Consider the following 22,973-nt stretch of genomic DNA (forward strand, 5'->3'; position numbering starts at 1 on the left):
GTGATGTTGGGCAGGCCCCACTGGGCTGGAAGAGACACTCACCTGGGACAATTCCTTGTTTCTCAGCATCAGCACCATGTTTTCAGGAAGAAGGAGGAGCATCACCTCAACATCACAGAGGTGCTGCTTTCCTCTGAACAGAGCAGCTCCTCAGCCCCTTATCAGAACAGCTGCCCACACTCACTTCCTAATTACAAGTCTCCAAATATACCCAGATGAGTTTTCTAATTAACAGAAAATGCCAGTCAACCTGCTGCTGCTGCAGGACAAGGGTGAGCCCTGTGGCAACCATTCGCACAGCCACACTTAGACCAGACCATAGCTCATCTCCAGCTCCTGCTGCTTGGACCTCTCCCCCCATACGCTCTGAAGTTTCCCCAGCTAATCTCCCTTTGCATCTGCACTGATATTACCCTTGGCAATGCCAATAAAAGGCTTCAGCAGTCCCTCACCTGTCCTTTTTGGCACCAACACTACAGCAGCCTCGTCCTCCTCAGCCTGTGCTCTGTGAGACACTTGAGCAGTAACACCAGAGCAGAAAGTCCCCAATAGGCAGTAGTAGCGAATACCTATTACAGACGGTTCTCCAGCACCACCACAGGTGAGGCAAATGCCTAACAGCTGGCCTCTTGGGCAACATCAAAACACCAAACAAGCTCTCTTGATATAGAAAACACCTGAATACTTTGAAAAGACTAACTTGCATCTGCTGTGCCTCTTATCCCACCTGTATTACCTTCTTGTGCCCCAGGCCAGGTAGTTAGCGTGCAGGCCGTGGTGAGTAAAGCATGTTAGTTGATACATACACAGCAAAAGCTCACCTTTATCTGTCTTGCTAAGCAGAAACAAAAATCAGATTTACAAAGCTAACGGTACTACAACATTCACCAGACTGTGGTCCTACATACCAGGTCAATAAATACAGCTTTGAATTATACGACAACAGTGGCCGTTCTGTGGAATTTCATTGAGGTTTTACCCGCCTCTGTCCCACGCTCCCCCTCTTTCAACGCTACCGTTCCTATGGGAACTACCTCCTGCTCTGAGCCACGTTCCCTGCAACGTTTCCTTGATGAATGTGCATTCGTTTCGTAAGACAGGAATCTCTTTCAGTGTACTGGTTTAATAAACTAATTAGCAAAAGTGAAAAATGCGAGGATCGAGCACCCGCTGCCGTGCAGGGGAGCAGTTACATCTGGCAAACACACAGCTCCCGGGCTGCAGGACAAACCGGGCCTGGTGCTCCCCGGCCAGCAGGCTCCTGACGCCTCCTCCTGCACCGTCTGCCTGTTGGACGTGAGGTACGGAGAACTACGGGATCCCCCCAACACTTCACAGTGGCTTCAGAGCCCTCCCCATTAAGGAGCCCTGCTGTTTGCTATGATTATATTAGTCAGGCCAGTACCTTATAATCAGCAAGAAGAGAAAAAAAATCTAGTAAGTAACTCAGTAAAATAACATGACTGACGGTTTTGAACTGGGTGGGTGAAGGAAAAGGCATAGCCAAAACTTTAAGGTCTATCCTGCTCTGCTCTCCAGACAACACTTTATTTTTAACCTATTACTTTTCTCAATTCTGATACAAACTATTCCCACAGAACCTAACTTTTGCCCAACACAAGTGATTTAAAACATGTTAATTTTCATTTCAGATACTGACCAATCTTCTAAAAGCCACTGCCCTCTATCAGCAGCTGAACAGCATGTTAAAGATTTGCAGCACAGGCCTGTAAATACAAATCTCCTCATGGCATATTGGTTAATGAATTCAGCCTATCATCTCATTCAGTTCTCAGAATTAGCTCCTAGCCTCATGATATGTGTACACTTTTGACAGAGCCCCTGACCTTAAAATACATGAAAACATATATGTGTATTTCACTGACCTCAGTGGGATTTCCTGTGATAGCTGTAAATAATAATACAGCTATAATACTGATGATAACACTCATGTGAGAGTTTCTGGAAGTATGCTATTACCAGAAACACCAAAGGATGTTGGCTTGACCTCAGTTTTTAAGAAGTCCATAATCAAAACTGAACATGAATGCCATGTCCTCATGTGCTTGTTAAAAGCAGAAGTAAAGATTTTAAAAACAAAACCTCCAGTGTAACTGTGATCACTTGTCCAGGAGTCAGGGATTTCCAGCTGAGCTATGCGGCTCTAAGTCCCAGACACGTAACAAGGATAAACGCTATTTTTGTGCCTGTCCAACTGTCAGATCAAGACCTTTGAATACAAGCTCTCTGGTCATCCTCTAGTGTCCACACAGTTATCAGCTCCAAAACTGAGTCCCTCAAATAGTGTTAGTTTGGGGAGAAGGAAAAATAGGATTATGTACTTCTTGTAAATGTTAAAACAATCCATAAATCAGAATAACTTTTTTTTTTTTTTTTAATAAGGTTTTCTGCAACACTCTGCTATGCGTATTCTTCCTCTAAAGGATTATTTCAAAATTATGGACTAGGAAATGTTCAGCCAGATAGTTCTTGGGTGGCTGAGGTGCTCACTGAAGAATTTAAATGATGTAATAGCAATTGAGCATCCCATTATATGGCTGCCTAATTAATGTAAGTGATAGTTATGTCTCACTCACAGAGGATTATTTTACACGTAGGAAAATCTACTCACTGCCACAGTAGCCATTTCAATAGTTTTTATAGGAGCAGCTGCATTATGGCTTCATTGAGTAAAAGGTAAGTAGCCATCCTAAATAATGAAGACTGAAGGTTTAATACTCCCAATAAAGAATCCTGCAGCTTTTTTATGTCAAAAATTAGAGTTTGATTGCAAGCATATGATAATGAGAGGAAAAAGCACTCTGGCACATGGAATCCTTCTGCAGCCTGAGCTCCTTGGGAACTTCCATTTCTTTTACATAGAAATACAGAAAAATAAGCAAAAGAAAAGAGCAAAATAAGCACTTCTTTACTTTCCATGATAGCATGTCCTATCCCCAGCCATACTGTGGCAACATTTCTGTGGATAAGGGATACACTGGATTGTGCCTGTTATAAAGCTGACATTACTGGAACAGCTGCATACCACTAATCATGTACACACAAATTTCCTCAAATAATGAGACGTGCCCAGCTTAAACCCATCTGACGGAAGAGGCACAGACATAAGCCAGCCTTGCAAGCTTGTCTTGGAATTATAGCCTATATTACAGCAGCATTTCTCTCTCCCAATCTTTCTCTCTCTCTCTCTTTTTTTTTTTTTTTTTTTGGTAAGGCTATAGTCAAGGGACTTGGCATTTCTATTACGAGACCCTGTTTCATGGGTTATATATCAGAGATTATAACAACTATAAAAATTCAAATGAGATTTAAAACTTGGCATGAGCATTCCTGCTTGGGATCTAGTATTTTTAAGCAGCTCTTTGCACGGAATGCTGAAACTCTACTTGTTCTGCATGTTATTTTAGGTCTCCATTGTTACATAATTCTCAGTCTAGATTCTTATGCACTCCCCATCACAGTCTTCAAGTAATCTCTTTTCACAGCTACATTTTCAAAATGGTTGTTCTGAGCTAGGACGATTGATTTGACATCTGGTTCTCCAAAAAGCAAACATCCAAGAAGGATTTTAAAAGAACTTCTGTTCCAAGGCAGCCACTTTTTTTCAGTAATAAAGCACCACATGTGTTTTAACAAGTAAAAAGTGGCAACAACATTAAGCTGAATTATGGTAACACTGACTACGAAACAAGCTGTCTGGGGATTTGCAAACAATCTCCAGATGCCTGCAAAAGATCTGATTTATCAAACACACCCCAGGCTGGGTTTGTCATGGTTTTGTACTTTCTAATAAAAGAGAGTTGTGTAGTACATCTTAATAAAAAAGGTTTGCAGTATTTATTCACTGTTGGTTTTTGTGAAAGGTCTTCCATGTGTATATGGAAGTAAAATAAATAAAGCACATGATCCTTATTTTTGATTGTACATTTACAGTGTAGTGTCTCTTATTTGCAGTGACTAGTGAACAACAGCCTTAGGTCAGCATTGCATCTAGATAATTACCTTCATTCCTGGTTTTGTAAAAAAACAAACAAACAAAAAAAACCACTACAACAAAATTGGGGTAATTCTTCAGGATTACTTAGAAAACTTAGGGCTTGTCCCAGAGAACAGTAAGATCTTCCATTTCTGTGGGAAGACTTACTTCCATGTTTAACAGAAAGTGAGTTACTAAGGTGAACAGACTGCATAATTAAACTCAATTAAGCATGTGCCACATGCACTGTAACAACATTCACTTTGGTGAAGTGCTAAAATAGCTTTCGTTTGCCTTCTGGCAGTCTACCTCAAAGAACCACCCATCTCTTCTTCTACCCAGCCATTAGTTCTATGAAAACATATCATGAATTTTAGCTATTTTGCCAAAGATGATATTGCGTAGGGGGAGGCAAAGAAAAACTTCTTATAGCTACAAGTAGAAGATAATATTAGCACCTGAGCAGGGATCATGTTCTGACCAAACATCAGTTTCACACAGAAGTGTGGGGAGGTGAGCTTTGGAAGACAGGTCACTTCTTTTTAAACTACTGGTTCCTGAGCATGTTTCAAAGACAGTTTTCATTCTTTACAGCAGAATGGTTTGTAGCTTCAAGTAAACTACATAAAAATCTTGTGGCTTGGTTCTCAGCCACAAGCACCAGCAGAAAGCAGCAGCGAGACAGTTAAAGGATGCAACAGCAGTGGACAGGACCAGGCTAAACCAGGCACCAACATGCAGACTGGCTATCCAACAAGACTGCTCCAAATATGATGCAAACAACAAAGCCCTGGAGATGTTACTTATAATTTTCCCAGAAGACCTCACATCATGCTTTGGGTGTATATTTCCCCTTAGCATTTGTTATATATTTCCTAAATTAATTATTATTTTGTTGCTTCTGTGCAGCTGACATGAAAGTACTACAGATTATTTCCTCACCTCATGGCTATCCATTCAATGCCCAGAACAACACATTTTGCTGTGGTACCAGAAGATGGAGCCACATACTCACAGTTTCACAAAGTAATTTTTTTTTCTTTTCTTTTTTTTCCTTTTTTTTTTTTTTTTTTTTTTTTTTTTTGCTCCGCTCTGACAAAAAATACCCATGACAGTGTCTAGGAACTGCTCCCTTACCTAGTATGAACTTGCTGTTTTACTGCACTTGTGTGCACAGCTAATCTGGTGTAAATCTTACCCCATGTCACCTGCCTTTTCCAATGTCTCCATAACAAATGAACATTACTTATTGCAAATACATATTTTCTGAATTGCCTTCTATGTCAAAATAAAAACAGCAAATATAGAACCAAATTAAGCCAGGCATTTCCAACTGGTAAAATATCACACCTTGTATTTCCCTTATGAAGGGATATATTCTTAAAGGAAGTTAGGCACATCCCAGAATTATTCACTGATCTAAGACTAACTTCTCATCTTTTTAAAGACCAAATAAATGTAGTTACAATCTCATGTTTACTCTGTGTCCTACACCTTAAAAACACACATCCAAAGCAGAGAACAGCATAGCTTTGTGCTCTGCAAACCCTTCAGCATTGCTGCAGCCGCTCAGAATAAGCTGTGCGTTTGATGACACTGGGGCATGCCCTTGCCCAGCCCAGCAGCATGGTGTGGCCTTGCCAGCATGGCAGGTTGCCAAAGAGGTAAGACACAGTTTGTTCTTCTCACTGTTAAGAAGGACAATACCCCCCCAGCACACAGCATTCTGCTTCCAAACCTAGCTGCCAAATGGAGCCCGTGGAAGATGCTCCTCCAGGGCTGTAGCCAGGCTCCACTCCAGGACATCTCCATCCACTGCCCTGCAGATCCACAGAGACTGCACCAGCACCAGAGGTCACCACGTCACATGGGGTGGGCAAAGAGCATCATACAACTCCTCAGCAGCCCCACACTGAGCCATAGGGCTGACGAGTCTGAAAGGGAATACGCTGACCCCTTCCCTCAGCCAACAGCCTTGTCTTGTACCACACAGCCATCACCATGATATATTAAGATGAAGTGAGCTATTGTAAAATGACATGTATTTGAGCGAAAGAGAAACTCTTTAGCAAAGGTATTAAAGCCTATTAGTGTTTTCCTTTGTTGGCTACTCGCTCCATTTCAGCTGTACAAGCAGCCAGTCCTAGAGAATCAGATCAAAGTAAAATAATAAAATACCTAATAAAGCCAGCAGATATCTCTCAGGTAAAAATGGTTACTGCGAAAGAACAGTATCAGGTCCTTTCATGTCCTTTCCTGGCCTGGTAGCATCTCAAGTGACTATAAAATAGTTTTAAATATGCAGATGTAATTATTCTTGTTGTCTCCTTTCCAGATGGGGTTTGGGACAGCATGCAGTTTGCCTGCAGAAGCAGGCAACTAGTTTTACTCCAATTCAGTTCATTAGTACAATCCTGCAACCTCTTAACCACTTAGCAGCTCTCTAAAAGGTCATTAAAAATGAAGTTAGGAAAGCATTCTGTTAAAATGGTTCACCAAACACTAAAGCATTTATTTTTGACAGAATCTAAATACAAACGCTTTGGCTTGCTGTCAGCGGTACCTACTCGTACGTCACACATGACTTCAGCTCTCATCAGTCCTTGGGGAACCACAATTTGAGTAGGGAAAACAGGAAGGCATGTGTGACACTGAGGAGGGCCCACACTGCGTGAGATCTGGAGACAAGTGTCATCCTCTATCTGGAATTCAGGAGTGCCACAAGGCAGCTTGGGTACATGGACCAACTAGAGTACTAGTTATTGATAATTCTCAGGTTTTACTCCAAAAATTGTAGGCTCAGGTACATCTCAAACAATTAAGGTGCCACTGAGTGACTAATCCGAAGAAAATGTCATACTAATCCTTTTTCCCATTTACTTCAGTGCTATGACCTGAAGCTCAATTACAGCTTTTGTTGCCAGGATTTCTGAACAGTGTCCTAGGCACTCACACAAGTTCCTCCCTCATTTTTGGACAATCACTTGAAGCTTGGATTTGTTTTCTCTGCCTGTAATACAGGGATAATACTCAATACCTTAATGGAGCACTACATTTGGAAATCACTTTGCTGCTGGGAAAACACTCAGTAAAGGTATAAGGGTGCTGCTGGTTGGGGCCCTGAGTGAACAAAAGGACTTCCATACTCTTCCCCTCCACAATCTAGGTCCCCTGCAGAGCAGCCAGAGCCACAGCAGTGGCTCCAGTCAAACTGCAGGAGATGGAGATGTATCAGAAATGCCCATAGTGTATGCAGCGGTCAGCTGTGCAGCGAAACACCAAAAGTGGCTCTACCATGTATCTGCTTAATCTGCTTCATCCTACATAACGCACACAAGCCACCCGGGCAGTCTGTACAGTATGTTAGCTGTATCCTGAATATATCACCTTCACTGTCATGCTCTTTTTCCTCAGAGAGAAATAGAAATCCCAGACAGAAATACGGGATTCCTATTGAAGATCTGCATTGAAACAGGACAGCCATCTGAGGAAACCTCCAGGAGGAAGTGGAAGAGGCCATGCTGCTGACAGTCCAGACAGAAGGGAACTCAATCTCCTTTGTAAGGAGACCAAACATATCACTTAATAAAAACAAGGCATCCTACAATGAACCTCTCTTTCCCATATTTATTCCTCTCTAAACACAGCAGTACACAGATTATAGGAAATGGTTTTACATTTAACTTCAGCCCCAAGTGGTAAAGAAACGGATTGTATCCCACAATGTAAATTTGCATCTACCATCATTTAATGGATGTTTTATATATGCTATATACTACTGTGTTTTTATGGAAAGGCAAAAAAAATTACTTGGGAATTTGTTTTTAATTAAGCAATAAGGCTCAATGGGGTACTGCTATCATGCAATAAAACCACTCCTGGGGTGTTGTGAGGCATTTGGTCCAGATGAGTGCTTCAAATCACCCCCAGATTGTGATTAGATGATTACTCCCTGGAGTTAATATTAGATAGTTCTCTCTAGAGTTGTCTTATTGCTATTATAAAAAGTCTTCAACATGGGGAAACTAAGTAGCTTTTGTGCTTGAAGAAGATGAAGTTCACAGTTTTGACTGTTGAGTAGCTGTCTGAGCTGTGTCGGTCTCACAGATCAATTTACCTATTTAGCATGCGTGAAAGATCATCTCAGTGCATTCCTTTGACCCAAACAGTTTTACAATTAAGTGGCTTCCTTTTTTTCTAGGAGATGGAAAGATATAAAGAAACAAATAACTCCAGAATAAAGCAATCCCAAGACAAAGAGCTGAGGAATTTGATTCCGAGATATGTATTACTGGCTTTATCTTTCTGTAGGGAATAATGAACCCTAATCACTATTATGCTAATTGTATTAATGAAGGCCAATGCATGCAGTAATAGTAAAAGATTCTCCCAAGCTGGGTGCATGAGGAGGTGCACAACCTGAGGCATTTGTGGGGGCTCCCAAGCTAATAAATTCAAACAGCTCATGGTAAAGAGCCAAATTTTGGAATCCTCCCCTGCCTCCCCCCAGCTGCTCTTCAGGGTTGAAGTTAAAGTATTTCTTTCTGGAAGAAAACCAAAACCCAAACCAAAGCCTTCTGCATATCTCAGCACACCAGAAAGAACTCTCAGGAAACATTAACTCTCGCAGGCCCCTTCCACTGCGAAAAAAGGCCATAAAAGGGGATGGTACTACAGATGTGCAGACATTTTTTGCGCAGCCTCTCGACCTGCAGTACACAGCATAGTCCTCCACTGCTCCTTCAGATGTCCCCAAACTGCAAAGCATACAACTCCTACTACACTTCTCAAATAGACAGTAAGTTTTACACTTCACAGTAAGACGTGATCCTTCACACTCATCCTTTGCACGCTAGTCTAAGTCACATCTCAGACCTTGCACAACCCAGTCAGTGATACAGTTTTTCTAAAAGCCAATAAACTTCCTTCCACTACAGATACTTCTGTGGTTCCTCTTTCAGCTCAGCATCTTTCCATTTAAAGATTCAACATGCCTACAGATTCTCAGCCAAGCTGCAGTTTGTCCTTTTGATTGTCAGGATGTTAGCAGAACACTCTGAAAACCCCACCGCCTTTTTGTTTACTCTTATATATGAAGAGCATGAAAGGAAATAAATATTTCCTTACTTTTTTCCTTCCCCTTTCACAGAACTCTCTGTAACATGCATTTGATGCACAAAACTTCCTCAGAGGCCCGGGGCGTTCACAACAGATGCCCTTCTGTGCAAAAGACACTGATGCAAGGCAGGGTGTGGGTCCCTGGCAAGGAGATGAGTCCCCTTCTGAGCAAGGCACACACTCAGCCTAGGCAGCAGCTCCTAAGGAAAGAGACCAGAGCATATTCTTCATGTAAACAGAAGCCATATGGGCAAAGGAGGATTTCTCAATGAAACTCTTTTATGTGTCTTTGACTAATCAATCATAGGTGAACATACTTACATCGTTTTAAACTGATGATTATCACATTCTTGTTCCTGTACTTCTTCCACAGTTTTAATAGTTGAAATGCTTAATCTACCTAAGTTCAGCGTTTGAAATACTTAACTGTTCACTATGATTTATCTTGTGCAATAAAAGCACACTCTGACTATGAGATCACTGTTTAAATAGAGCATCAATAGTAACAAAAGAGTTCAGATGAAGAACACGCACAGAATAATGTTATTTTGGGAGGATAGTTGAGCCCCAAAGATGCACTACTCTGTCACAGCAAGCTGCAAACTGCTTTCAGCAGCTTTTTTAGATATCTCTCTTTTTTCCACATTTATTTCATATGCTGTTCTTCTAACATTACACCCCTCACTCCACCGGCTGCCCGCACCTTCTCACAGTTCTGGCATTTTATACACTCTTACCTCACCCTCTTTTTCACCTTCCCCTTTCATATTTTGATAAGAACCTGCTCCCATTACTGGAAAAACACTACCCAGCAATGGTGGTCTGGCAGTATGCCTAACTTACTGCTTGTTCATCAGTGTACTCACCCATCCTGCTCCTCAGGACACAGCAAACTTCTGAGCTTTCCTCTTTGTACGTCCCCACACCAGGCAGCTTTCACGTGAAACTTGGAGATGGCCAGACTCAAAGCGACTGACCCATTTGATGTATCCACTCAGAAAATGATCACAAAGTTCAAAGCACTTACGTGCTGCTGAAGACAGAAGGAACCATGAGTTAATTACACTGCCTGAGAAAAACAGACTAGGGAACCTGGACAAAACTGTTTTCTGTTAAAATACTGCAATGATCTCTTATTACCTGATAGGAGCCACTTTAATGATGCTGGCTTCTTTATGGTAGTGTTGCTTCCATAGCTGTGTCAACATTAGCAGCACTAGCACAATTGCTCCACAGTCTCTGCAACATGTTAGTCACAGGCATGTGTTCATGTCCACCAAGGCTGTTGAAGATAAACGCTATTAATTTGGGGAATACAGTTTTTACCCACTTCTAACTGCCCAGCCTATCTCCAAAGCAGCAGTTTGACTATTCCCTCCTTCCTTGCTTGGACCAGCTCATTTTTCAACTATAAAATGCCGTTGCTATCTTTAACTGATGGTGTGAGACGCTGCGGGGGCTGCACTGCAAGGCAAGGCATGTCCACCTCCCGGCAGCTGCAGGTTCTCACACACCTCTTCATGCTCCCGGAAGCAGAAGTCATACCACTGCCCAGTGTGCACTCCTGACACATCCACCACACTCCTGCCCACCTTCTGCTTGACCTCACAAGTGTAAATCAGTGGATTTGGTTTGTTCATGCTTTTAAATTTTAAGCTTTTTCATCTCTCATGTTTTTAGTATACTCTATCATCCACCATGGTACACACTGATGGCATCATATAAAGAGCAATTCAGTGATAAAATACCCACAGTATTTTAGACTTAGGAAGGGGAATCTAAATGGAATCACATGTTCCAGGCTGATTCAAAACTCCATTTTGGACCAGATCTTTTTACCACTTCTGTGATTGCAATTACAGGCCATTGTGAATAGAACGAGCTATTAAAACTGAAATTGGCTTAGTAGGCAAATCCTTAGCATTCCTGTCTCCCACTAAGTTTCACCACTGCTATTTATCACCAAAAATTAAGAAGAAACAAGAAAAATACCTTATCCTTCGACAGTACTGAGATGCCCAGACAATTGCCAAACACAAACAAACCACACAGAGCCTAAAAATAAAACAGGCTTGTGCACTGACAGCCACTTTGTATAATGCATTTCTACAGAGCATCTAAATTTAGCCTATCCTATATAATTCACCTTTGTGGTCATTACTGGTTTTCAACACTTCTGTTGCAGCTCTGTCTGAAGGCCATGCACAGTCCAGGTATACACATGCACTGGGTATGCATAACCAGGAAAAATGGTGCTGAAGGTCTGAACAGGGAAGGGTAACTTACAGCAAACACCAAAGCTCTCATAATGCAAACTTCCAACTTAGAATCCGCAAGGGTGAGTGTTTTTGTGCTCCTCGCATATGACAGCTTTTGTAATTTCAATGATCAATGAGAGTTTTGAGCTGGGATACAACCATCACAGCAACATGGGGCTGTGATGAGTCAGGAGCTCCTGGGGCTCTTCTCAGCCTCCCAGTGATTCACTCTGAGCTGGAGCTGGTCTGCTGCTGAACATGATGGCAAATCACCCCCTATTCCAACTTCAATGATCAAGCTGCAGATGACCATATCTAACTCGCCGTGTTTCAGTTTTACTATCTGTAAAGAGGATATAAAACACCACATGGTTGTTAGAATTTATGCTGTACTTCAAGATCCAACAACTAAAGCTCTGCATATGTGTAAAATACAGCCATGATGTTAAAAAGGGAAAACCATATTTATTGTATGATGTTGTTTTACATGAAAGGCTGAAGAATAATAGGTCTCAAGGTTGCTTTCAGGAATATTTTCACCACTCTGACGATTGTTTTGCTGTCAGATTCCTAGGAACAATTCAAAAAGTCAGCAGCTTCCTGTATTTTGAGTCTAGGAGAAGCCATGTGGACACAACAAACCCCAGAAACTCATCTGTCTGGCAGCTGTTTCAATGAAAACCTTGGAATTGCCGATATTTTGCAAACTGACATTTTCAGTCCAGAGTTTAAATCTGTATTGACAGAGAGGTGTGTAAATCTATAGATTTTTTTGCACAGTCAAACTCCAAAGCACGTCATTTTTCAAGTATACATACAGTGCTGGTAGGGCTCCAAAGATGCAAATCAATTACAGCAATTCAAAAAATTCTAAAATAGATCAGCTGAGTCCACTGGCACCCAGATCAGACAAACACTCATCCCTCCAGACACCCTCACAAGAGCATGGGATGGAGATTATTCATTCTTTTAAGTAACCTTAATAATGACTTACTCACTCATTAAGTAATAGGACTATTCCAAGTTTATTTGGATAAAGCCTTCATATCACACCGAATCTCCATGGTTAAAAAACTGTTTTGTACAGTGACAAAATGACACATAAATCAATTAAAATCACTACTTATTTTATGATCATGGAGGGTTCTTAACATCCTGAATAGAATTCCAAATTTGAGTTTTATTCAAAATAATTTTATAAAATGTCTGCTTTTTTAAACATGCACTAAACATACACTGTGCTCAGAATTTAACAGATGTTTTTGTTACTATTATAACCTAATCCTTTCCTGCAGGCTGTTGTAGTAACTTCGCCACTAGAACATAATAAAGAGCCATTTTCTCCCCTGCAGAGTTTACCTTTGGCTGACTCAGCCCGAGCAGCTGCAGTTTCCTTTACTTGCTTTGAAATTATAGCATCCCAGTTGGGCAAGATATTTCTGCTACTGAGAAACAAGTGGTTTTGGAGAAAATGCCAGAGGTAGTAGTTCTGATAATGCAACCAGAGAAAGGTAAAAAGACTTTAAAAGCTGGTAATTTGGGCTGCAGCTTTTCTGAGTGGTCTCACAAATGTTTAACTTTTACAACCCGGGGAAAAAAAAAAAAAAAAAAAAGCTTCTGAGGCTGCCTATCAAATGGTTTTTAAGATTACTGGTTAAACTCTCAGTTTATACCTCAGCTCAACTCAACGCATTAAAACTAGGATGTAACAGCTTCCAAAGACAAGGAAAAAAAAAAAAAAAAAAGAGTTCTCAAATGCAACTGGTTAATGCAGGAGGTGCAGCACATACCTCAAGGCTTCCTCTCCCTGCGTAGCAGCTCCCTGAACTCACTTCCACCTTTCACTGAAGAGGGAGAAAGTAAAAAAAAACAACCTCCAAATCCCAGACATAGGGATAACCCAGTGCCTCATCCGCCGCCGCGCTGACGGTTACTGCCCAGGTGAGCCTGCTACAGCCAGGTGAGAAACAAGAGATCAAGACACAGGGTCTCGTGGTGAAGACTACGGAAAGGATAACCAAACTGGGGGTTCAGAAGAATTACAGCACATTGCGGGAAGAGAAAAAGGGTTCAAGAGTAATAATCTATGACTGGTTAGATGCGACTTACTCTGGCAGCTGAGGCAACTTCAGACATACTTAGTTCAGTTACTCCTGCGTTAAACAGCATTCTGTCAAGGATTGCCTTCCACCCTGGGCAACCTTCCCGAGCGCGGCGCTCCGCCCAGGTGCCGGAGACGGTCTGCACGCGGCGTCGACACAGAGCGGCCTCAACCGCGAGAAGCGGCCGCGAGGGCAGCTGCGCTTCACCTCCTCAAGCGCCTCGGCCCCGGGCCCGGCCTTGAGGCGCGCCGAGAGGCGCCGAGAGGCCCGCTGCGCCCCGCGGGCGCTCCCGGCAGCCCCCGCGGCGGTGTGCGGGGCGGTGTGGGGGGCGGTGTGCGGGGCGGTGTGCGGGGCGGTGTGGGGGGCGGTGTGCGGGGCGGTGTGCGGGCGGTGTGGGGGGCGGTGTGGGGGGCGGTGTGCGGGGCGGTGTGGGGGGCGGCCCGCACCCCGGCCCCCGGCCCGGCCCGGCCACCCCGGTTTGCTGAGCCAGGGGCCCGGCCCGCTCGCCCAGCCCCTCACGCCGTGGCGGCCGCGGCGCCGCGCGACGCGGGGCCCTCGAGGTGCACAGCAGCCCGCCGGCGGCTACGGCCCCGCGGGCAGCGCCCGGCCCGGCGCCGCCTCGCCCGGCGGGGGGAGGGGGGGGGGGGCCCGCGGCGCCGCACCACGACACCCCCCAGCGGCGCCGCCGCCTGCTCCGCGCCGCCTGCCCCGCTCTGCGATTGGCTACCGCCGGGGAAGGGGGCGTGGCGCGCGGAGGCTGCGCAGCGCCGATTGGCTGTGCGGGCGAGGGGGCGGGCGAAGGGGCGGGCGGCGGCGGCGCGGCGCGGCCAGCGGCGCGGGGAGCGGGGAGCGGGGAGCGGCGCGGGACGTGGCGGCGCGTTCCCGCACAGGTAGCTGCGCTGCTCCGCGGCGGGTCACACCGGGGGGGGAGGGAGGGGAGGTGCGGCCGGGGCGCGGGGAGAGGAGGAGGAGTCGGCGGCGGCGGGGGCGCAGGTCTCCGCTTCGGGGGAGAGAGACCTGCTTGGTGGGCGCAGCCCGGCGCTCGCCGCGGCGAGGACCGCGGGTGAGGCTGTGCCTCTGCGCGCCCCGGGGCGCCCCCGCGCCCTGCCCGGCGGCTCCGCGGGGCGCGCCGGGCCGCGGGGCGCTCCTGCCGGGCGGAGCCGCCCGCCTCGGTGCTGGCGCGCCGGGCACCGGCTCGGCGCCGGCCGAAGCGCTGCGTGGGCACGGCGTCACTCCCTGCCGCGCTGCGCAGCGCCTTAGCGCTTCCGAACGGCCCAAGGGATGATCGAACTGCTTAGATTAGTTTCAAGGTTAGAAGGGATCCTTAAGTCGCCTAGTTTGATGCTAACAGAGACAAAAGATGAATCTTGTCGCTCTGTCTGAAGAGGAACGCGTCACGTTCGGCCACGCGCGCCTTCTTTCGCAGCACGCGCTCTTGCCCGCGCTGGGAGCGATGCAGAACGCAGCGCTCCCCGTGCTGGCTGTTCACGCTCGGGGCAAGGCTGCGCGGGTGGTTTCTCCTTAGAGCTCCTCTAACCAGTGGCCTGACCAAACAGGGTTTTGTCGGAGCCCCTTAGCCTCTAGGACGAACGCCAGAGAGCCTCTTAGGGAGGCGCGTGGAAATGATCCGTCGCCAGGCTCACGGTGATGAGTGATGGGGGGACGTGCTCTGCGCTTGGCGTACCGCCCTGCTGCCGTTGCTCGAGGCTGTGCACGTGGACAGACAGCCGCGGAGGGGACGGGGACGACACTGATACTTGGGTTTGGGGCTTTCCTTCCCTCGCCACAAAGTTGTTTGGACACCTTGGGACCTGGGTGGTACATGCAAGAGCCACAGCTGAGCTTGGACTACCAACCTGTGCTCAGTGGCGTTGGTCTGAGCTCTGCCAAAGCCCTTTCTCCCGTCGCGCTCTGGTGAGCCATGTGCTGGAAGTCGTGGACTTACCCAGCGGCAGTGGCAAGAAACTCAGTAGCTCTGTTAGCCCATTTCCTACTGGGGCTGGTGGCATTTCACCATCTGGGGCCCAGTGGGACAGTCCTTCCCAAAATGCCAGCGTACTGAACCAGGGTCCCCATGAGCATGGCAGAAAGGGGCTGCCAGACCCCTGCTCTCTCTCTGGCCCTGTGACTCAGTAGTTACAGCAGCTCAAGAAGGAGGGAGATGCAAGTTCAAACCCCCCTCAGGCAAAAAAAAAAAAAAAAAAAAAAGTGGAACAGTGCTTAGCCTGCTCTATAAGTGTGCTCTGGGCCTAAATAAACAGTGAATGCCTCCTGCTTACCCTGTTCTGTGAGAAAGAGCTTATGCCAGCACCAAGACTTCACAGCTGAGTGAACAGAAAGAGGGTGTGAATCCTGGAGAGGGATGAGGCTCAGGGCATTTTCTGCTGGCTGACTTGCGCAGTCAGATCCCCTCTCCACACGTGGATCTTTATGGCCCATCCTCTGTGTTAGGTATGCTAGGAATACCAAGACTGTCAATTCAGTTTGACACCAAGGACTGAAAAATTGGGTGCAGCAGCTCACAAGGATCTTCACCCAAGCCATCCACCTTGAAAAACTTACCACAGACTCACTGACCCAGGAGCTTAAGATGAGATGCTCTACCTGTCACGCATCAACATAGCTGTTTATTACTCACAACTTAACAAGTGCCTGTTGTTAAAGGATGTAACTTACTGCTGGAGTTGAGTGCAGAAGAAAATGGGTATTTTTCCCTTTGAATATCAGTCATATTTACTGAGCTATATATTCACTGCATAATAATTGATGACATGCAAGAACCCTCATGACAAAACAAAACAACTTTGCTATGCTATGCCTATGAAAAGTAGAATACTAGTAAAGCACATCCACCTGCCCTCATTTAGCACATCTCCTTTCTTCTTTTTTCAACAGTGTCAGAAGCTTAGGGCTAAATTAAGAGTTTATTGTTTGATGGTTATAGATAGTTGATACATCTGAAATGAAGCTTAAGCCAGTTCCCCCATATATAAAAGGTCAACACCAAACAGACCTCTGTCACAAGCATCATACGTGCCTACATGTGTATTACTTAGGTAATAACCATCACAATCCTTCTAACTGTGCAGAACAAACTTGGACAAACACACAGCAATATTTACTAAAATGAATCAAATAGGGTGACTTTAAATCTTGATTGCACTCATGTTTTAAAATGAGATAGCTTACATTTTCTGGCTCTTTGCAGGCATAGTCTTTATCTCTGAAAAAAGCTTTTTCATTACCATTAGGAGCTGGTACATGGAGATCTCTAAAAGTAGAGCTGTCTCATGCACCACACTCATTTGGGAAAGTGGACTATACTTCTAAAATACAAAGAATAAAAATAAAAGATGCAGTTTTATGTAAAAAGCTGGGGCTTCATAATCCAGAAGCATTAATAATTTAGAAGTGAGCCATAGCAGTATATAGGGATTCCTGCAGGATTTATTTACATATTGTTCCTTCTCTTCTGTAGACTGCTAACCACTGCATATACTAAACCTTTCTCAAGTCATTTCTTTCCCCATAAGTCCTACATAGCTTTCAGAGTCCTTACTACTTTACAGATGGAGTAACATGACAGGGGGAGAGGAAAAATCATGATGGGGGTCAGGAACGGAATTCAGAAGAGAACCTAGAAATCAAATTTTATTTACTGAAACTGGAGAGAACAGGATTAACTTCTTGGTTTATCACATTTGGTGTTGCTGGTGCCAAAAATTATATAGTATTTTTTTCTGGATTTGCTGCCTTTCCACACCAAACTTTCCAACCTGTAATTTCTGTTTTTCTTCTTCCTTTATGTGCTCCTCTGTCCCTTTCACTCAAAAGCACCTCATCCAGCTTTTGTTTGTAAGAAATGTGAGGAGAACACATCCCAGGAGAGGTAAGATTCCAGGTATTCAAAGTCTGGGAATTTGGCATTCAGCTGTGGACTGTATTTTGCCCTACCTATTTGTTTGTACTTCAACCTTTTTATGGCCCAATTTTGTGCAATTAAGAGGGAGAATAAATGTGCTGTATTGTGCAACTCAAAATAGATTTGAATTTAGATCTTGTAGCAGATCTGCTCCCTGGATCCAATCAGGCTGGCAAATCACTGAGGGGGATGGAGTCTTTCTCCTCTCCTGACAACAAATAATAAATCCCTTCATATAGCTTCTGAATATGTGTATTGAAATGGGAGGTTCTTTAGGGCATTACTTCAGCCACTACTCATCTAATCACGCCCTTCCACATCTGGCTGCAGTGCACCCTTGGAGGAGTACTCATGATGACCACCTCGTGACTATGGACTGTTGGCTCGGCACTGATCTCAGGAGAGAAGGGCATGGGCTCCTTCTTGCATTCAGCATGCCAAAGCCTGCCTCTTTCTTTCCCTCCTTTTGTTCTTCAGAAAGCAGAATGTTTTCAGAAACATTTTGCTACTCTAGAGCTGCTCATTTCTCTGACTTCTTCTGAAGGTAGTTTGTTATCTACATTGCAGTTAATTTTAAATTGCACTTCATACTGAAGAACATACGTGAGTGAATATGCTCAGCCTTGTCCAACTCCATCAAATCTGTCTGGTGCTTCAATACCCTGAAGAAATACATCCTTACAGAAAGAAGTCAGAGACCCTGGGGTCATCTCTCTGATTCGAGGGAGGCCATGGTTTTGTCCTCTTTTAGTGACTTGTCAGATCATATTCACCTTATCCTGTCACTATCAGAGATGATCCCCAAGCTCTTGAAAGACCATTCTTGGAACGATCATCACAGAGTCGACGGGGCTTACAGAGGCGATGCTCCTGTTCTGGCAGACTCCAGACAAGCCCGTGTGCTTCCAAAGGTGCTGTCCCCGTGGATTAACAAGAAATCCCAGTGATGTGCAGTCACAGGAGCCAGCTTTTCAGAAGCACTGGCTGCACAACACTTCTCAGTGAAAGCTGTTTCTGCAGACCAGCTCATTTCATTCAGATTCTCTCCTTAGGCTAAACCAGTGCCTTAACTTTCTGCAGACTGTAGGGAAATTCAGAATATCCTGGTCGTCTCCAAAGAAAAATATTCTGGAAACTCAGAAGAATTAAGCAGTCTGTTTGTTAAATAGCTCAGGCAAGAGAGAAATAGTGCACAGCAACCTTGAACAGCTATTCTGTGGTTTCCCTTCTAGCAGTCTGAAGAGGTGCTTTGGGGTGAAGGGCAAGACAAGAATTTAAATCATCATTATCCCAAAGACATAGGACTCAGCATGTTATCCTCTTTCTCTTCCCTTTCCCATCTGGGTTCCAATACTCCACAGCTGTAAAGGTTCAGTACAAGGATGGGAAATACTGTGGACAGGGCCTCTGTATTAGTGATTCTATGAAATGCTAATAGAAACTAGGGCTACACACATTCCTATGATCTCTGAGCTACCTCGTGATCTCTGAACTACCTTTATATCTCTGAACTCGCTTAAAGAGGAAATGACTCACTTTCTCGTGGACGTTATGCCTGTATGGTCTCACTCAGGGCAATACCATTAAACACAGAAAGAATTAGGGTCAAGAAAAAAAAAATGAACTTGCAAACATAAATTGCTTCCCTTCCTACAAATTAGGATAGCAAAACATTTGCTTTTGTTTCAGACTATCTGTATGTTTAAAAATGTGTATTTAGAAAAATCCTAGTTACTATGAGAATGATGGTGCGGAGGTGTAGGGAAGGATGAGCATGCTTTCTTCTTACTTCCCCTTCAGCATGGGTCAGAGCATTTTCAGAATGATGTGTCTTTTAACTGGAGGCACTGGTGGCCCATACATAGTTGGGGTAGCGGAGGCAGGTGTTGGCTTGTGTGGCTTTGTTCACATGGATGGTAGTTTTTTTCCTCTTGTCATTCAAGGAGAATCAGAGGCAACAAACAACAGTGCACGCTGGCCTTTTCTTCTAAAACATTACCTTAGCTCTGGCTCAGAATGGCATAGTAACTCAAGAAAAGGGCGTATGGTCAGAAGTGTGAGAATTGCTCCAAAGACCAAGGATTTTGCCCCGAGTCTGCATCAGCCTGCCATCAGTTAGCTCCCTGCACTAGCACGACGTCTATGCTGTGTTGCAGCTGTGCTCCCTGCCATCAGCACCAAGAGGGCAGGGACAGGATGGGGATGGTGCTGGGACCCTCTGATTATCACAGTACAATAACTCCTGTGCAAGTATGTAACCACATACATAACCACATAAAAGTACTACATAAAAGGTACGTCAGACCAACCTGCTTTCTCTATTATGGGAACACAGTTACACTGGTAGAAAAGGTTGTACTGGAATAGGTGACTCCACATTAGAGGGCTTGTATTGCTTTAAACTGAACTGCTTTAACTAGCCACTAAAGCAGGTCAGAAACTTGTGTTTATTACCTCTTTAAAGCAATTTTTCAAAGTAAAGCATGATGAGATTTATCATAATCACAGTTTAGATTAGAAATTTCTCTCCTGGGCCTGAGTCTGCTACCCGGTCAACTGGTACAGTTGTTTGGTGCAGCTTCACCACTTCCTTTATTTTCCTTTCTTCAGAGCAAGCTGGAGATGGTGGACCATCTTGTAAACACTGAGATCAACAGCCAGCGCATTGCCGCTGTAGAAAACTGCTTTGGGGCATCTGGGCAGCCCTTAGCTGTACCAGGGAGGGTCCTTTTAGGGGAAGGGATTTTAACCAAAGAATGCCGCAAGAAACCCAAACCTCGTATATTCTTCCTTTTCAACGACATCCTCGTGTATGGGAGCATAGTGATCAACAAAAGAAAATACAATTCCCAGCACATAATCCCCCTTGAAGACGTGACTTTGGAGACACTGCCAGACACCTTGCGGATGAAGAACCGCTGGATGATTAAAACCTCAAAGAAGTCCTTTGTGGTTTCTGCAGCCTCCCTCACAGAGAGGAAAGAGTGGATCAGCCATCTGGAGGAGTGCATCAGACACCTTCTGACAAAGACAGGCAGGCAGCCCTCCACTGAGCATGCTGCCCCTTGGATCCCGGACAAGGCGACAGATATCTGCATGCGCTGTACCCAGACCAAGTTCTCCACACTCACCCGAAGGCATCACTGCCGCAAGTGTGGCTTTGTCGTATGTGGAGACTGCTCCCGGCAGAGGTTTTTGATGCCACGGCTCTCCCCCAAGCCCCTGAGGGTCTGCAACCTGTGCTACAGACAGCTGCTGGCAGAAAAGAAGAAGGAAGCAGAGGCTGATCTCAGGCAGCCAGAGCAGTTCCATGCTGCCATGCCAGGCTACGAACCTTCTAGTGGTGACGACAGTGACAAATCTGATGATGACAAAGTGGACCAGTGGCCAGCAGACACAGAGTTTTATACTTCAGAAGTATCTTGGTCATCTTTCCATAGCTGACCCTCCTGGGAGTAAGTGGCATTTGAAAACTGGGAAACCAACTTCTGGCCTCCAATGCATGTCCTTCTTGATAGTTTCTTTGGAGGCTGTACTTAGGAAGGTGGATATTGGCCCCTGTGTGTGCAGTCTATTTGGGGGACAGGCATAGGAGGTTGCGCCTAGAAATTCTGAGAATTTGTATCATGTTACACAAGCAGGTAGAGAAACAGACTAAGGCAGAGGAGACCTGCAGCTCAATGCTGGTCCAAGTGAGTTCACCCTTCTGTGCCTTAGTTTTCCTGTCTCCAAAAGTGAAGCAATACTAATCTATTTTCTTAAATGTTTTGAGATCTACAATTGGAAGGAAGAGGAGCAAGAAATCATTGATTTAAATATGCTTGTCTGCTAGGGATGAGTTTGTCTTTCTGAGGCTAGAGGACCTCCAGATGGGCACTGCAGAAGCCTGGTGCTTTTGCTGGCTGTGCTCTGTGGAGAACAGAAAAATTCCAGGGCTGGCATTTTCCATAAGCATTACATTTACTCTAAAAGATTCTCATCATAAGTGTGCAAGCCCAGCCAGACAGCTTCTCTGCAGCAATATAAGCATAGGCTTTGCTTACTACACTAGGTTTTCTGAACCTTGGAAACACTAAAGGAATCATGCTCTGAATGCAGAGAGGTCATATGAGGCTTGAGAGGAGCAACTGTAGCAAAGCGCTAGAGCATTCAGCTCTCAGATGGAAAGAAGCCATTTTGGTGATACCAGGCAAGCAGGGAGGGAGGAGGAGAGGAAAACAGGCCTAAGATTTTATACAGAGGAATGAGGTAAGGAAGAGGCTTCCTGCAGTTGACTCAACTAAGTGTAAAGCCTCAGATCTCAAAATAGGTGGATTCACCAGATTACCAAAGGCTGATAAACTCAAGCCTATCAGGTAAAAGAGTAGCCCAGGGAAGAGTTGCTAAAAGTTTTGAAGGAAGATCCAGAAAATGCCCTAGATTAGGATTGTGAAGTGCAGCATTTCAACTTTCACTGGCCTCCTGAGCAAGACCCCAAGGAAATGGATGCTTACTTGTGTGCTCATCTCATTTGTATCAGTTTCACTGAGTTCAAAGTTATGATCCTGAATGTCTTTTCAAGACCAGACCCCAAGACTTTATAGTTGAGTTAATTTGAACTCTTAAGTTCATATCAGGTTAGAAATAAACTGTTTTATTCAAATATTCTATCCTAATATAAGTTAGACAACAGCAATTGTATTGCAGCAGACACTTCTACAACAAAATCTCAGTTATTTCTTAGTATATTTTTGTACTGTGTATCTTATACTCTGGAAAGGAACATGAATGAGAGTATGCTTGCAATGTTACAAGCTATTTCCTTACCATTAGCTGGTCCAAATACTGCATTGTATGACAAATGGCCAGACTTAAGTATTTTTAATTTACATTCAAAATAATTATTCTTACTTTCTTGTAAACTGCCATTGTCCAGTGAATTTGTATTATATGACTGTATGTGAATAAAGATATGATCAACTGGAAGAAGCCAGGAAAGCACAACAGTGTCTTGTTTTCTAATGAGTTTTGAGAAACAGGACACATGCTTTGATTTAAGTGTGGCCAGCCTAGTATGAATTCTAATTCTTCAGCACTCCTCAGTCATGGGATGAATATTCTAGTTTTCTGTTTACTATTTTAAGGTGAGTATGAGTGAAAAATTGCTAAACCTGATGCTTCCTTTCTGTTTACCCCATTCTTTCATCTGACCAAGTTTTCCAAGTCTTTTGCAATCCCCTGCAGTAGTTTTTGTTAATTGAAATGGTATTTTTCTGGTAGGGACATAGCTTAGAGTGGGCCAACAAATTTCATGACCTAAACAGATGTTTCTGTTTTTTAAAGTAGTAAGTACACAGAGTTCTGTTTTTTTCTGTCCCTCTTCAAGTTTAGTTCATAATTTTGAGCAGCAGTGATTGTTTTTATAATGCCTCCCACCCACCAGAAGGGTGTACATGCTATGCAAACAGAAAATGACCTTGAAAGTAAACAGCCATTAGAATAGTTCACAAGCCAAAAATAGCACAGTTATGGAAATTTGATTCAACAGCTTAATTCCAATTCTGTACTCCTTAGTCAGGCAAAACTCCCTAGTTCCT

General features: G+C 44.5%; 1 protein-coding gene and 1 long non-coding RNA gene across 5 annotated transcripts; one reads left to right on the forward strand and one right to left on the reverse strand.

Moving 5' to 3' along the window:
* Positions 1-9,987: 9,987 nt before the first annotated feature.
* LOC134146403 (uncharacterized) lies at positions 9,988-13,695 on the reverse strand. Its single transcript, XR_009959842.1, has 4 exons — positions 13,483-13,695; positions 11,402-11,716; positions 10,256-10,397; positions 9,988-10,148 (listed from the first exon to the last, which is right to left on the reverse strand). It is a non-coding gene; the product is annotated as an uncharacterized LOC134146403 (long non-coding RNA).
* Positions 13,696-14,300: 605 nt separating this feature from the next.
* On the forward strand, positions 14,301-22,380 carry PLEKHF1 (pleckstrin homology and FYVE domain containing 1). 4 transcript variants are annotated; one of them, XM_062586421.1, is made up of 3 exons: positions 14,306-14,365; positions 17,310-17,364; positions 17,728-22,380. In XM_062586421.1, exon 3 carries the CDS (start codon positions 20,020-20,022, stop codon positions 20,839-20,841), a length of 822 nt encoding a protein of 273 aa, XP_062442405.1. In that variant the 5' UTR covers positions 14,306-14,365; positions 17,310-17,364; positions 17,728-20,019; the 3' UTR covers positions 20,842-22,380. The 4 variants fall into 4 exon arrangements, with proteins under 4 accessions (XP_062442404.1, XP_062442405.1, XP_062442406.1 ...); XM_062586422.1 differs by having other exon boundaries at positions 19,341-22,380; XM_062586419.1 differs by having other exon boundaries at positions 20,008-22,380.
* Positions 22,381-22,973: the final 593 nt, after the last annotated feature.

Source organism: Rhea pennata, chromosome 13, assembly GCF_028389875.1.
Source record: "Rhea pennata isolate bPtePen1 chromosome 13, bPtePen1.pri, whole genome shotgun sequence".
NCBI lineage: Eukaryota > Metazoa > Chordata > Aves > Rheiformes > Rheidae > Rhea > Rhea pennata.